Here is a 14,924-nt window from a genome sequence, read left to right on the forward strand (position 1 = left end):
TGGTTGATACGAATTCTGCACCCGGCTCGCACCGATCACACTGCTGACGTAAAATATGCTCAAGGGTAGAAGGGTCATGGGTCCTCTTGCCATTAGATCGTGGGAGTTTTCGTGTTTTTCTTCTCCATGAAACGCAAATGTGAGTCAGTTCCATAAAATAAAATAAAAAGTCCTCTACGAAGGCAAATTTCTTCGAATACTTGATCGAGAAATTCTTTTGTCTTTTGGGTATTACAAGGCTACAGAGCTAAACATTGATAGTCGTAAACTTAAATTTGGGTCGGTTGCTTAACGACTGTTATAAAAATTAAATATAAAATAAAATATTTTTGACCACCTTCCTCCGTTTTCTCACAAAGGGTCATACTGCACCCTTTCCCTTACTCCCTAGTCACACTTCTGTATTACAAAACTTTATACTAGAATTCTAGAATCAGAACACAAGTTAGAGCTTATATTTCACATTTTATTTATTTTTTTAACGATGTACAACTTTAACTAAGTTAACTATGGACATAGAACAACAATGATCAGATGTGAACTTATTTTTTATACGAAATATAAAAAATAATTACGTAGATATATTTAGCTAATGATTTTAAATGTTTCAATTTTAAGTAAAACGTCTGATGTATTTTTAATTTCTTTCCTTAATAGTAGTGATTTTAAAAAAAATATAATAAATAAAAAAAAGTACGAACTTAAGTTTCATAATTAATCAAATTTTTAAAAGTTCAGTCAATTAGGTGAATCATATTATAAAACTATTGAGGGTTTTTGTAAGAAATTGGATTGTAAGTAAAATATAAAAAATTAATATATGGTGAATATTTTAACAAGTTTTTTTAAAGAAGTTCCGGGTGATGTAAAGGTTCTATTTGTTGCTACTAATATACATAATAACTCAAGTTTTTTTTAAAGGCTTTTTTAAAATTCAAGTAACAGTTGAAGAGAGGAATTATCTATTTCATTTAACCGTAATTTTGCAACCGGTTTTTATGTTAAAAATAAGGCATTTACTTATGATGTGGTATTTTAATTAAATGCAATTTATATTTCTACCCTTATTTCAAAATTGCCTGAAATGTTTAATCCTAATTTACAATCTATTCTACATCGTTAGCATAATTAAAAGAACAAAAAAAAAGGTTTAACTTTTCAATGGAAGGTAAATACGAAGTTCAAAAACTAAGCTAAAATGACCGTGAATCATACAATATTGAGACATTTAAAACTCAAACAATTAATTAAAAAAAAAGAAGAAAAAAAGAAGAGGGATATTACTTAAATTTATTTCATGGAAATTGACTAAATTCGGTCTTCTCTTGAAGAATTTTGTCACGGTTCTCAATTTAAGCCGCAAAGAGAGAGAGGAAAAAAAAGAGAAGGAGAAAAAAAAAACAATCAAAAGAAAAATAATAAAAAATAATCATAATAAGAAAAGGTATAAATACAATAATAGTACTTGAATGAGGGGGAGAGAAAAAGAGAAAAAATTGAGAGGTTTTTACTGAGAGCAGTCCTTCCGGACGGTAAGAGTGGGGTAGGAGGGGGAAGTTGAATTTGAAAAAGAATGAAAAAGAAAGAAACATTAAATTCCAGAAGAAAGAAAAAAAGAAAAGGGAAAACGGTAAGGCAAAGAGAAATAGGGATGAGAGGGGTGAAGGGGGAAAAAATAAAAGTGAATACAAATGAATGAGTAAAAAATGCCCGCGGTCATTTTAATAATGACACATTTTTACTTCCCCAAGGGGTAAAGTTGGAAATGAAGCAAGATTCATTAAAGATCGTTAAGAAGCTTCAGGGGTGGGGGAGGGATAGGAAAAATAAAAGAAAGCAGCGAAAATGCTAATCTGGAATACGCTAAGATTTTTCATCTTTTTCTTCTGCCTCTCAATCCATAGGCTGCCCCCTCCCCCACAACAATACAGAGGGATAATTTTTTCCCTCCTTTCTTTCCAATTTTTGTCATTACTTCTTTCTCATTGCGGTTTTTTTTTTCCCTTTAAGGATTTTTTTTTAGCTCCTTTACATATATATTTCTCTCTTTTTTACATGTGCATGTTATTCTTTTTTCACTTTATTTTTTTCATTATTTTTTTTCCTTTTCCAAAATGTCGTGTTTTGAATACAGGAGGATTGTATTGTTTCTAAAGGAGTCGGACTGTGGGGGCTGTTGCCAATTTCTTCTTCCAAATACATCAAACAAAAGGAAAAACGAAAAGACTCGGTGAAACGGGAGTTAGAGGGCGGTTGGAACACAAAATCAGGAGAAGACAGATTGGTAGGGGGGGAGAGAACAGAAAAGGAGCAAAATACATAGCCTAACGGTAATGAAACAAAGCCCTAACAAACTAAGAATAAGAAAAAAAAATCTAATTTTATTCCTTTTTCTTCACCCCCCCCCCCCTCATAACAATAAGACGAACGACAACGCAAGACCAAAACGAAAAATGAAATATGGAAAAAGGACTTTAAAAAAAGATTATTTTTGATATTCAAACTCCCCCACACCGTTATAGACCCTTTGCTATTCCCACTAGTAAAAATTGAGCGTTCTAATTGGCTTTCACCCAAAAACTTTTTCCGTCCCCCCGCCCCACGTGATTACAAAGTCATCACGTGAGGGTTTAAATTAATGATAACCGGTTCAAAATCAGATTCAGAACTTCTAGAAATACATATATAGAAAAGTATAGGGAAAAAAAGAGGGAAAAAGAACAAGAGAGGGGAATTGTGGAAACAAAACCATATCCATTCCCTTTTTTCGCTCGTAGGGGAGGGGTGCGGATGAACAACTCGTCGATTTTCTTGTATTGTTTTCGTGTAAGTATTGCTCTCATCTATCAAAATTAAAAAGAGGCGATTTATTTTTTTTTTATAACTCCATTATTATTATTCATATCGCTTGAAATTTTCTGCCGTCGCCTTTGCGGGGCAAATAAATTCGGGGCAAAACTCATAATGAAATCATTATAAATAGAAAAGCGCCATTAGGCCATATCTCGTAGTTTTCTTAGAAATAATGCGGAAGGGGAAAAAAAATATCCCTCCGCATATAAAGTTTCCCTCACAAAAGAAAGTGATACATGGAAGTGCTCGACCCAAAATGAAGGAAAAGTAATTATGGCGACCATTTTTTCCCAACTTCGGGAAAAATTCTTTTGTGATTTTCTCTTCTTCGAACAAATTAATAGATCTCAATTTTTGCTAAAAAGCTAGCATCAAACGCATTTCAATTAGCGCAATCAAAGAATAAATAATATTCGACCTTATTTTGAACAAAGAGAGCGAAAAAAAAGGGGATTTTTTCCTGAGTATTTCTGGAAAATTTATCCTTTTATGATTCCGCGACAATTATAAAGAAATTGATGCATTTTCAGTTCCAGGCACTTAGTTTGGGAAAAGGGGAAACAAAACGATTGTCTTCCTTTTTTACAAATTAAATTATTTAAAGAAAATTCTAAAAAAAATTGATAAGCAAAAAAACTAAGAAAAAATTAATACCATTTTAATTACATTACCACACACACACACCATTTAGCACGAATATTTATTAAAAACTAACAATACAAGAATTTCCCACAGTTCAATTAAATAGAAAACTAATCAATAATTCATCATTACAGCAGTAATTTTTCCGCAATTATTATTATTCTGACCTTATCTCAAGACCTTATCATGACCTTATTTCGAGAGGAAAAAATTAGATAGTCGACATTTCGAGTAATATTAACAAAAGAAATTTGATAAAATTTTCAGTACTTTAATAAAATATACAAAGTAGTTTTGAATAAGTATTATAGAGTACAGATTTGGAAAGTATCGCATGGAAGAACGGTAATATTAATTTAATTTAGTGCTTCAGTTAAACCTAGAATCACAAATAACGAAAAGTAAACGAAACAGTAAACAAAATTGTCCAAATATATATACCCTGCTCCAAAAGTGCACAACTAAATAAATTACTCAACTAGAAGTACACAACTAACTATAATATGTACTAAATAATATGATGCTAAAAATTGAATTAAATAATTTAAAAATTCTTAAAAAAACTCAAAATAAATTTTTACAAAAATTAATATTTACTAATAAACAAAATTATAAAAAAAAATGCTCTTATTTTTTTGGTTTAGTTTCATTTGCTTAAAAAATCGAAAATTGTATAAGTTAAAATTTTTCAGATCAACTTAAGTTTATCTTTATCACTCTTGTCTTCTCTCTTAAATACTGCTAAAACTCTATTTATTTATTTACAATAAAAAGGAAGCTTAGAAATAATTAATAAAACAAATAATAATAACAACATAAAAATCTTTTTTTTTTTTTTTTCAATTGTTAATTTTTATTATAATTTGAACGCACACTTTATAAATGACTTCTTTCTCAATTATATTTACTAATCCTAAAGTTAAAAATTTTAATTTGATTTGATTACACTTCTTGAAAATTAGACGCTCACTCTAAGAATTATTTTACATTAATTTCATAAAAAGTAATGATATTAAATTATAAATTAAATTCATACAAACATCGATAATTTTTCATCAAACACATAATTTTTTTACCCAAAGTAACGATACAATTTAAACAAAGTATTACATTTCATGAAACAGATAATAATCACGTATTTATTTAATTCTTCTTAATGCAAGTTATATCTTAAAAAAAAATTATTGAGCCAGAGGTGTCAAAAACAGCTTACCGATAAGAATTTAAAATAAACATATAAATTTACACTTTTCAAAAATAAACGAATTTGGATCGCCCAAGAAGATAGAGAGAGACATCAAAAATATAAATAAATTCCAAAAAGCAGGAAAAAGGATAAAGGGGGGGGGGTGTATAACAGGAAAACCTTTTAGATCCCTGAAGCAGCATCGCTAGAAGTAAATGCTCATCCGTGTAAGAGCCAAATAAAAAGCCAAATACTGGTGCGACATGTAAATGGCGAGAAATCCAACACCTTCGGGCTACCTTTTAACGAGCGAGAATCCCGCGTTCATTTATTGGTGCACGCACAAATGCACGCACATTTTCCTTACATGGTCAGACATGTATGCATAGATATTTTCTCCTCTTGGTACACGTAGGGAATAAGGTGGGTTACGTATAGAAAAACAGAATGGCGAGGAAAAAAATCCAGAAGGTAGTTCGAATAAGGCATTCGTGCGAATATGGAATATATTGAAGTAAACTGGTGTAAGGTATGGAGCTAAATATTACTTAACACGAAAGAAAGGTGTTTGGAGTTTATCTCCAACAAAACAGACTCAAATCATTTCCCCACAAATCTACTTTATAAAATTATATTGATATTATAATTATTTTAAAAAAAATATCATTTAAAAAAGAGATTATTATTATTTAAAAAAGAGGTTTTTTTCCCTCTTAAAGAAGGTCAAGATTCATCTGACTTTGAAATCCTGAGTTTGAACCCCAGTCACATGAGCTGATCAAAAGAAGTTGTTTTAACTTTTCATTCGCGCAACTCAAAACGAGTTACTTTTAATTAATTTTTCCTTCAATATTTTTTAAATGATTATTAAAAAATTGTTAAGTTTATTGGCAATAATTTGATACCAGTAGCATGCATTATTATATTCATTACAATATTCATTTATGCACTATAATATTCATACACATTATAGATATCCTTGAATACAAGATATAACGGATAATAAATGAATTATAACTAACAAATGAACAAAACCATTTTAAATTATGAAAGTCTATTGGTGAAAGTTAATTATGAATAAAATTACAAAACTTTTAAATAATGATAACTTCAGAAATAAATTAGATTATTCGTATAAAAAAATTTAAATTCGTGATAGTTAGATTTCAATGAGATCTCGAGATTATTCCACGTAAATAAATGAAATAGATATATTACATAAGATCAAATCAATCAAATATTTTTAAAAATAGTAATGCGTATTAGAGATAGTTAGATATCAATGAGGATTCAAAACATTTCGAATTAGTCAGGTATTTTAAAGACAGTTATATCAATGAGATTTCGAGACCATTATCATGCGGACAACTACGTAAACAGATAAAGTTGATATATTAATAACAAGTCTACCAAATTAGTTAACAATGGTTAATTTTTTTGGCAATATACAGATACCAATATCATTCTCGTAAACATCACTGGTTATCAGTTGTATAGTAGATAAACAGATATCAAGAAGCTACCAGAATAGTAAAAACTGCACATAATCCGGTAGTACCCAAAACGTGGAAATATCAGTAAAACGTAGCATAAATGTAAGGAAAACTGGAGAGGGAAAATTTACTACCTTTAGAAATAGTAGAAAGGGAATAACCTACTCATTTTTTCCCCTTTTTTGAAGTGAATAGCTGTATGTTTTATGTACCAACTTCTCTCTTATATAACCTCAAGGTATGGCTTCGAATAAACCGAAGGGAAATTGGATGTCGGCCTTTAAAAAATAAAAAAAAAAGACCGAAAGAAGGGCCTGTTGGTGAGGAATATAATAAGACATAAAGTTATAAATTTTCACGCTTTGGTAAAATGTATTTATATCGAAATATATATTTTTATCCATGGAAATATATATAGATATGCATCATTTGAGAGATTGTATGTTCAGTGCATAAATCGGATCTTTTACTTAAATTGGCGTGGTATTCAAATATACATAAATGGAATCTTCTTTAAGTACCACACACGGGGTGGGGTGGTCCGTAATTAACTGTGTAAATAAGCACCTATTCTTAAAACTCACCAGACGTATTAATTAGAAAAACCACGAAATTAGAAAAACCACGATAGCCGAGAAAGAAACAGAAAAGGAAAAAATAAATAAAGGTAAAAAAAAAAAAAAAAAGCTAGAAAACCCGCAGTGGCCAAAAGAGACAAATCAGGTAAAATGCATTCCATCCGCTATGGAGAGGTGGAGAGGATTTCGTGTCGTTCACAAGGAAATCGGCATTCATACAAATGAAACAAGATTCCTAAATTTTATTCCCAGTGAAGTAGCAAATGAAGTTCAAATCATCAAGTATAGCTTCCCACTGGAAAGGTTCTGGGTTCAAATCCCTGGGAAGGCATGGATATTCGTTCATTCTCTGTGCTATCTGCCCTTAGTGTGGGGGCAATGTTGGCCCACCTAATAGTGTGCCCCTGAAAGAGTGGCTAACAAATCTGCCCTCTAAAATGCTTGTATTGAAGAACTATTAACATAGGTGGGCATTGGGCATTGGGAATTAAAAAAAAAAAATATCTTCCCACTTTAGTTTCTTAGGATAATTCATTTAATGGTTGTTTTTTTTATAATTAATATTAATTTAATTATACATTTAAAAAATATTAAATTTTAAAACGGAATTTAAAAATAAAAACTTACCTATTTTGGGTAACATTTACTTATTTAAAGGAAAGTATTAGAATAAGTCCGTATTTTTTAACAACGTCTTTTCCTAACCAAATAATAGTCAAACTGAAGGAGAGTTGATAATGACAGTCAAACTGAAGGAGAATTGATAAAGATATCTTATTTGATGAGATCAAGAGAAGCCGCAGAACCAGAATGACCACCTGATTATGATGGTCAAAAGATGACCGCCGGAAGTCTGCAAACTGTGAACAACTTTGTAATCACAGGTGATAATCAGGATGTGATTATCGAAAGAGGAAATAGTAAGAAAACCATAAAAGTAAACAATCATTCCACTTTTGACAACTTCGATTATTTCCACTAAAATGTTTGTTTTGTCATTCACCATTCCCTTCAAAATATTGATAAAAATATTCATTATGTTTCAAAGTTATTAAAATTTAAAATCCTCACGGGAACCGGTCAAATAATACATAAGCATGTTTGGACTCCCCCTCCCCTTTATCAGCAAAAATAAGCAAATCATCCTATCCTTATGTAAGTAAGTTGCAACAACACCTTCCCTGATTTTTGCTTTAAATTTGAATCTTACTGTAGTCATCTAACTTTAGAATTAAATTCAAATAAGAACTGTAACTTTGTTTGAAACATAATGTAAGTTTTAACGCATTTAAAAAAATATTTAGAATATTCTTCAAGTTTTTTTTTGTTTTTGTTTTTTTTTGTTTCTTTTTTTTTTGTGTGTGAGTGTTTTTATTCTGTGCTTGAAATTCTTGACCTTTGAAACTCTTAGTAGAAATTTTTATTTCTAATTTTTTCTTTCCCCGATTTAAACTTTTATTCTAAATTGGAAATTTTTTCGCGTGAAAGTCAAGTTCTCGACATTAAAGTTGAGCAGCATTAATTAATTTGAATAACAATGGCAATCTCGGGCACAAAATTAATGAAAATGTTGCGCATTAATTATTTGACCAAAGATGACAATTTAAACAAACGATATTTATTTAATGATTTAATTAGAGCCATGGTGGTTCTGGGGATAGAATAGAGCATTCGCCTTCCAATGAGGTGAGCCGGGTGCGAATCCCAGCGATGGCTGATCGATACGAATTCTGCATCCGGCTCGCACCAACCACAGTGCTGACTTAAAATATCCTCAGTGGTTGACGGATCATGGGTTAGAGTCCCCTTACCGTTAGGCTAACCGTGGGAGGTTCTGCGGTTTTCCTTTCCACGTAATGCAAATGCGGGTTTGTTCCATCAAAAAATCTTCCACGAATGCAAATTTCTCCCAGCACTTGATCCAGGAGTTACCTTGTCTTTTGGATTGGGTTCAAAATGACAAGGCTACTGAGTTGAACATCGTAATCCCAAAAAATTATGTCGGCTGTTCAACGACGGTTATAAAATTATTTGATTAAAATCAAGAAACTATAAAGAAATAAATACAAAAACAATTAAGAATTTAGATTATATGAGAGATCTAATAAAAAATTTAACGAACTATTTAATCTAAAAAGGTTCAGCTGAATTATAATAAGAGCCATGCCTAACTAACCATATATTTCGAAAGAGCTTCCTTACAACAAAATACCAATATCGATTATTTCATAACGTATCATCGATATACCGCAGATCAATTCAGTTAATTACAATCGCTTTGTCCTTGCCTTCCTCGATTCACATCAGAACAAAAGGGAATGGCCAAGAGGATGGAAGGTATGCAGGGATGTTGGAATGTAACATTTATATTTAGGGTTGTCACAAGAATTGAAGGTAATCTTATTGCTTTCGGCAGACGACTCCGCATAAAACAATCAATCAATCAATGGAAGGACAATTCAATTCAATAGCAACACTTCATGTTATCTGTCTATAGGACCTCCTTTTATTCTTTTAGAAGGTTTTTATTTCCGCTTTCCGAGTTCCACCATCCTCCCCCCCCCCTGGGGGAAATCCTCATACACTGACACAATTTGTTCCTTTTTATCTCTGGATGAAGTCGGTTGATTTCGTGTAAAGAATGTTTCGACTCAATGTAAAAAGAACGTTTTTATGAAGCACCCTCTGATAAATTAAATAGTTTTCGATGAAATATATACAGGGATAAATTTGTTTCCATTGGGGACTTTTTGAGGGAAACTAATCCCTGTTTGCACTCCACGAATAAGGAAAATCGCTGAACTTTTCCTGGGTCAATTAGATGGTAAAAGAATTTAAATTGTTTTGAAACACATTTGCTAAGTTATTTCTATACTTTAACCAATATACGTTTGAAAATACTGTTCGACATTTTACACAATATAATTTAGAACATTCTGTTTCTTACTAGAGCTTAAACATTCTATTCTACAACTATTTTGAACGCTTTTATGTCCATTTTCCAAACTTCATTTCTTCTCTCTTACATTCTTAGAAAACTCGGTTAAAAGTCATACCACAATATCGGTAGTTCGAAAACCTAATACGGTGAAATTTTGGTGTACTTTTAATAAGGTATTAAATTGAGCCATATATCTGAACCATAATGTCGAGTCGTCGAGTTTAAGTAGTACAAATAATAAGGTTCAAATTAGCAACCTTTCAAGATTGACGGAAATTTTAACGACCTGATGGCTTAGCACGCTCTTTCTAATAGTGAAGGAAAAGTTTTATTCGATGAAACAACTTATTGCACCCTGCTTAATTATTTACTCATCAATGAAATACACATAAGAATAAATTTGTTCTTTTTAAGTATTTGAGTGAATAAATCCCCGTTTGCGCTAAAATAGAGAGAAAACTGCGAAAAATCAGCCCTGGGCAATCCAATAATAACGATACATAAATTTTTCGATGTAAATTTCATAATTTAGCCCTTTAACCTTCATAATCAAATTTTACAGTTTAATCAATGCAACTGTGAAAGTTTTTTTTATTTTTTATACCTTAACCTCTTGAAATGTGCACATTTTATTTTACATAAAGGAATTTCATTCCGTTTTACAAGCTTTTCCAAACTTTCCATAGGAAACTTAGACAGTGACTCAATTTAATGCTTTTTATTTCTTGATAAAGCTGGAGAAAAAAATACTAAAAATACTAAAATAATATACATTTATACTAAGTGTAAAAGAACAACTTTATGAGGTGTCCTGATAAATTAAGTAGTTTCAATGCAAAAAATACAAGCATTATAAAAATGATGATCCAAATGATAGTATTAAACTACTTTTAAATTGTAATTTTGAAACAAAGTCTTGGAATTATGAGCTTAACAATTTCCGCTTTTCTAGACATTAATAAGTTGAAACTCCTAAATTCAACTACCTTGCTTTTGCAAATAACTGAAAACTGAGCAATCCATAACTTGACGAAAATTCCTCAAAAAATTCTCCCATTGGTCAAAGGAATTTAAATTCATATTTCAAATTGGAAATTTTCTATATTCGTTTTATTTTTTATTTTAGACCATAAAAGTTTGCAAATATTTTCAACACTTAAACCACATATATTTTTAAAATTCGTATTTTTATGCACAATCTTTTTTCGCAAAATCGTGTTCACACTTCAACCAATACAAAATAGTACATTTTGTTTTGCGCTTCAACTAAGCACAAATTAGTACATTTTGTTTAACACTTTTACCAATGCAAATTAATTTTTTTCTTACATATTGATCAATACAAATTATTGAATGTTGTCTTTACACATTCTACAATGTTAATTTGTAATATATTATTTTACAACTCAACCATCTCTTTTTTCTTTCTTGCTAAACCTTGTTTTCACTTTAACCAGTACAAAATAGTACATTTTGTTTAACACTTTAACCAATGCAAATTAATTTTCTTACATATTGATCAATACAAATTATTAAATATTGTTTTTACACATTCTACAACATTAATTTTCAATATACTATTTTACATCTTAACCATCTTTTTTTTTCTTTTTGGCAAAACCTTGTTTTTACTTTAACCAGAACAAAATAGTACATTTTGTTTAACACTTAAATCAATGCAATTTTTTTTCTTACATATTGACCAATAAAAATTATTAAATGTTGTTTTTACCCATTCTACAATATTAATTTGCAATATATTATTTTACATCTCAACCAATTTCAAATTAGTACATTTTGCTTCACACTTTCATTACACTACAATAACATTATTTCGAAATACATAACAGTTTCTCCATTGTATGGTAGAACAATGAATGTATTGCCATCTTCATCAAATAAATAAACATTTTTAGGAATTCTTTGCCAATAATGCACCCAGGAAGCAAAAACAAAGAAGATGTGTGTTGTTAGGTGATGAGCAAAGAAGAAATAATCGACCTTTTAGTCATCACCCTCCCCCAGCCAATCAAATGCCTTTATCGAGAGATTAACCCTTTGTGGCCGCGGGGACTAAGGGGTGCATTCTTCACTGGCAGTTATTACATCCGAGAGAGGAAAAGAACGTGACAAAAGAGGACAGGGGGTGACCAGGACTCGATCGTCTGTCACTCCAGGCTATGTCACGTTTATTATTAGTCTCTCTCTCCGTTGTGCGGACAATCCAGTTTTTCTCTCGAATAAAGGAGAATCATCTGGGAAATAAGGATTTTAGAAACATTCCCCCCCCCCTTTTAAGAAGGTAGCTAACGTAATCGCGTAACTAACAATAACCGTGTGAAATTTAGAATTAAGTTTCATTGGAAATTTAATGATTAGCTTTTATAAGACTAAAATGCATTCTAGGCGGATGCGAAAGAAAATGGCCTCTTGGCAAAGACGTTTAAACACAGGATTTAACAGAATTTTTAGAGAACCTGTTGTTATAAGTCAAAGGTATTAAAGTTGAAAGGATGAACTAGGCTGGTCATATTGCCAGAATGAACGGAAAAAAATTGGAAAAAAAAACTTTTTGCATCTTTTACTAGTAAAAAAAGATGAAGATCAAAAAACAATGATGGCTCGTTTCTGTGGAATTAGATTTTAGAGACTGGGGTAAAAATAAGCTGGCAGTCCAGGTCAATAAAGTGGACAATTTTCAACGGAAGGTCTTGATTGAAGCCTGGTTATCTGTCTGCACAGCACATCTGGCCCTGGCTATCTGTTAGCACCTGGCCAATTATGATGATGATGAAAACGTATTTCAATTGTCAAAACAGCAGTTCAAAACTTCATGCTAAACGTTGCTCTAAACACGTAGTGTAATAGTAGTTAGTTTGAAGAAATATGTGCTGGTTGGTCATTTCCGAGTAATTGTTCTAATATAACAGGCCTTAGCATATTGTGTCATAGAAAGCTCTTTGACCAGAAAATAACAGTCAGTTATAAAAGTTTTAATTTCAAATAAATCAGTAAATTTTTTTTTCCTGGAAATTTCGTTACCACCTGATAAAAAGAATTTTTTATTTTAAAAATTTTATTTTTCAGTGTGTTTCGTTACCAAAAAATAGTGATTTTTTTTCTTAGTGAATTTAAATACAGCTTGAGAAAAAAAAAAAAAAAAAATTGAGTGTTTTTTTTTTTTCTCGGTAAATTTCGGCACCACCTGATTTAAACTTATTTTTACATTATTCTACATGTCTTAAACCAAATTTCAATTTAAGTAGTACGATAATATGTTTCAATCCTGAACCATATTGAAAGCAAATTTATTAAGGTTCAGCACGTACCTAAAATTCTAATAGCGTAGTAATGATTAATATTGACATTTAATGCAAAAATGTAATATTTCAGCAAATGTAATATTTCAGCCAATCAAAAGAAAAACTTTTAAATGAGCATCAAAACACGGCATTCAATTTAAAATGAGATGAATGCGTTTTTTTTTTCTTTCTATATATTCCCAACAATACATGAAGAATCTAATACATATGAAAATGATAAATCTTCGAACGAGCGCGACCTCTTTATGAGTCAATGTTCACCTTTCATTTACCGCCACAATTGATATCATCCACAAAGCGATCTTCCTTATTCATAGGTGGATAATATTAATAGTCCTTTTCTTAAACCCGAAAGACAGGCGCACATCGGAAAAAGCCATTAAATTCAAATTCGAATCCAAAAAGAATGGAAGAGGTAAATGGCAAAAACGAAGACGCATCTCCCAAAGAAAAGAAAAAAAGAAGGGAAACGAATTCGCCTAATGGGACATGGAGCCAAATCTGGCGAGTAGGGCGGATGAATCGAGAGAATAAATAATCCAAAAATATAGCAGTTGATGGTTTTAGCGGACGTAGACAGAAGAAATATATATCCCCCTTTTTTTCTTTTTCCCAGGACCGGTGGGGGGATAAATCTGGGAAGTGAATCAAACCACCGTGGCGAGTGTGCAGGGGCTAATGTAGCGCATTCAGTGCGCCCCGGCACTAACCGCTGTTTCCAGCCGCGCGGACCGAAGCTGGATACGGTAACCTAGCAATAACTTCCAGCTCAGAGCTTGGCATGACAGGCTGTGATGGATTGGCACTTCGTTCTCAGGAACACACCCCTCCCTTCTTTTTCTTTGTTGGGATGACCGGACCTTCTCTTCAGCATCCTTCTTTTCATCTTCTTCCTCCATCCCTTGATGCTGGGGAGGAGTACTCTTTCTCCCTTAGTCATCTCCTGTCCATTTCCAACGTAGGGTTTGAGTCAAAAGAAAATCTAGTGATTTCAGATATAGAATAAATGTAAATATGCCTCCTTATATTAAAGGACATAACTTTCAAAAGATTTCCACCAAATTTAGTGTAATGGATTTTTTGAGAATGATAGATTAATATTTTATTCCGGTAAACAATGATTATTCAAAGAAAAAAAATATGAGAAAATTTTGCTTTTTTTGAGAAATATGTTTTAACAGAACAATAAAGCTTAAAAAAAAATAATTAAAAAAAAATTTAATATTCTAAAGAAGAAAAAAAGAAAAACGCTTAATGACATGCTCAATCAAATTGCTACATTCTTAATAGAAATAGTAATTTCAGAAAAGAGTAATTTTAATCTGATACGAAATACAAATACAAATGAAAATAACAAAGTATTAGAACAACAAAAACTTAAAATATTCAATTTATTAAAAAGAATTAACATCGCTCAACAACCTAACACTATTGTGACGTAATTTAACTAATTCCATGTTTTTATTAGCTGAATAAAAAATATTTTCCTAAGAACGCAAGCATTTGTCCCGAATGAATTTGTAAATTCGCCACGTGTGTTTAACTAATATGCGTATCTGTTTCATATTTTTTTCCAGATTGATATCAGAAACTGTTTTTAAATTTGGTTGATTCGCCTTTTTCTACTAATATACGTAATAGTTTCATATTCATATTCCGATTAATTTCAGAAATTACACCGAATGTGTTGAATTTTTATGTTTCTTACTAATAGGCGCATCTGTTTCACATCCGTGATTATCACTGTCGATATTCATGACTAAAATATTTATAGATGCTATTTTAAAAATTATGAAATGAGTGCAGAAAGATGCTACAAAATTAAAGCGTTACTCCTTAACTCGATATTACTTCCCATTTATTTTCTAGGTGAGAGATGTTATTGAGTGTGTCAATTATTGCTGGAAC

At 31.2% G+C, this 14,924-nt stretch overlaps 1 protein-coding gene across 5 annotated transcripts in view; it reads right to left on the reverse strand.

The window, feature by feature from the left end:
* The window catches only part of LOC107446990 (zinc finger E-box-binding homeobox protein zag-1), a 525,599-nt gene that overhangs the window by 191,577 nt on the left and 319,098 nt on the right, over nt 1-14,924 (reverse strand). Inside the window, exon 1 of one of the 5 annotated variants that reach the window (XM_043039301.3) lies at nt 7,380-7,486. The exons of 3 other annotated variants lie outside the window; for them this stretch is intronic. In XM_043039301.3, the coding sequence (XP_042895235.2) occupies nt 7,380-7,395 (16 nt within the window). In that variant the 5' untranslated portion in view covers nt 7,396-7,486. Of the gene's footprint in view, nt 1-7,379; nt 7,487-14,924 lie in introns of those variants that run through there. One more of the 5 variants, XM_043039304.3, reaches the window with a different exon arrangement.

Source organism: Parasteatoda tepidariorum, chromosome 6, assembly GCF_982258835.1.
Source record: "Parasteatoda tepidariorum strain Cologne lab strain chromosome 6, Ptep-v5.0, whole genome shotgun sequence".
Taxonomy (NCBI): Eukaryota; Metazoa; Arthropoda; class Arachnida; order Araneae; family Theridiidae; genus Parasteatoda; species Parasteatoda tepidariorum.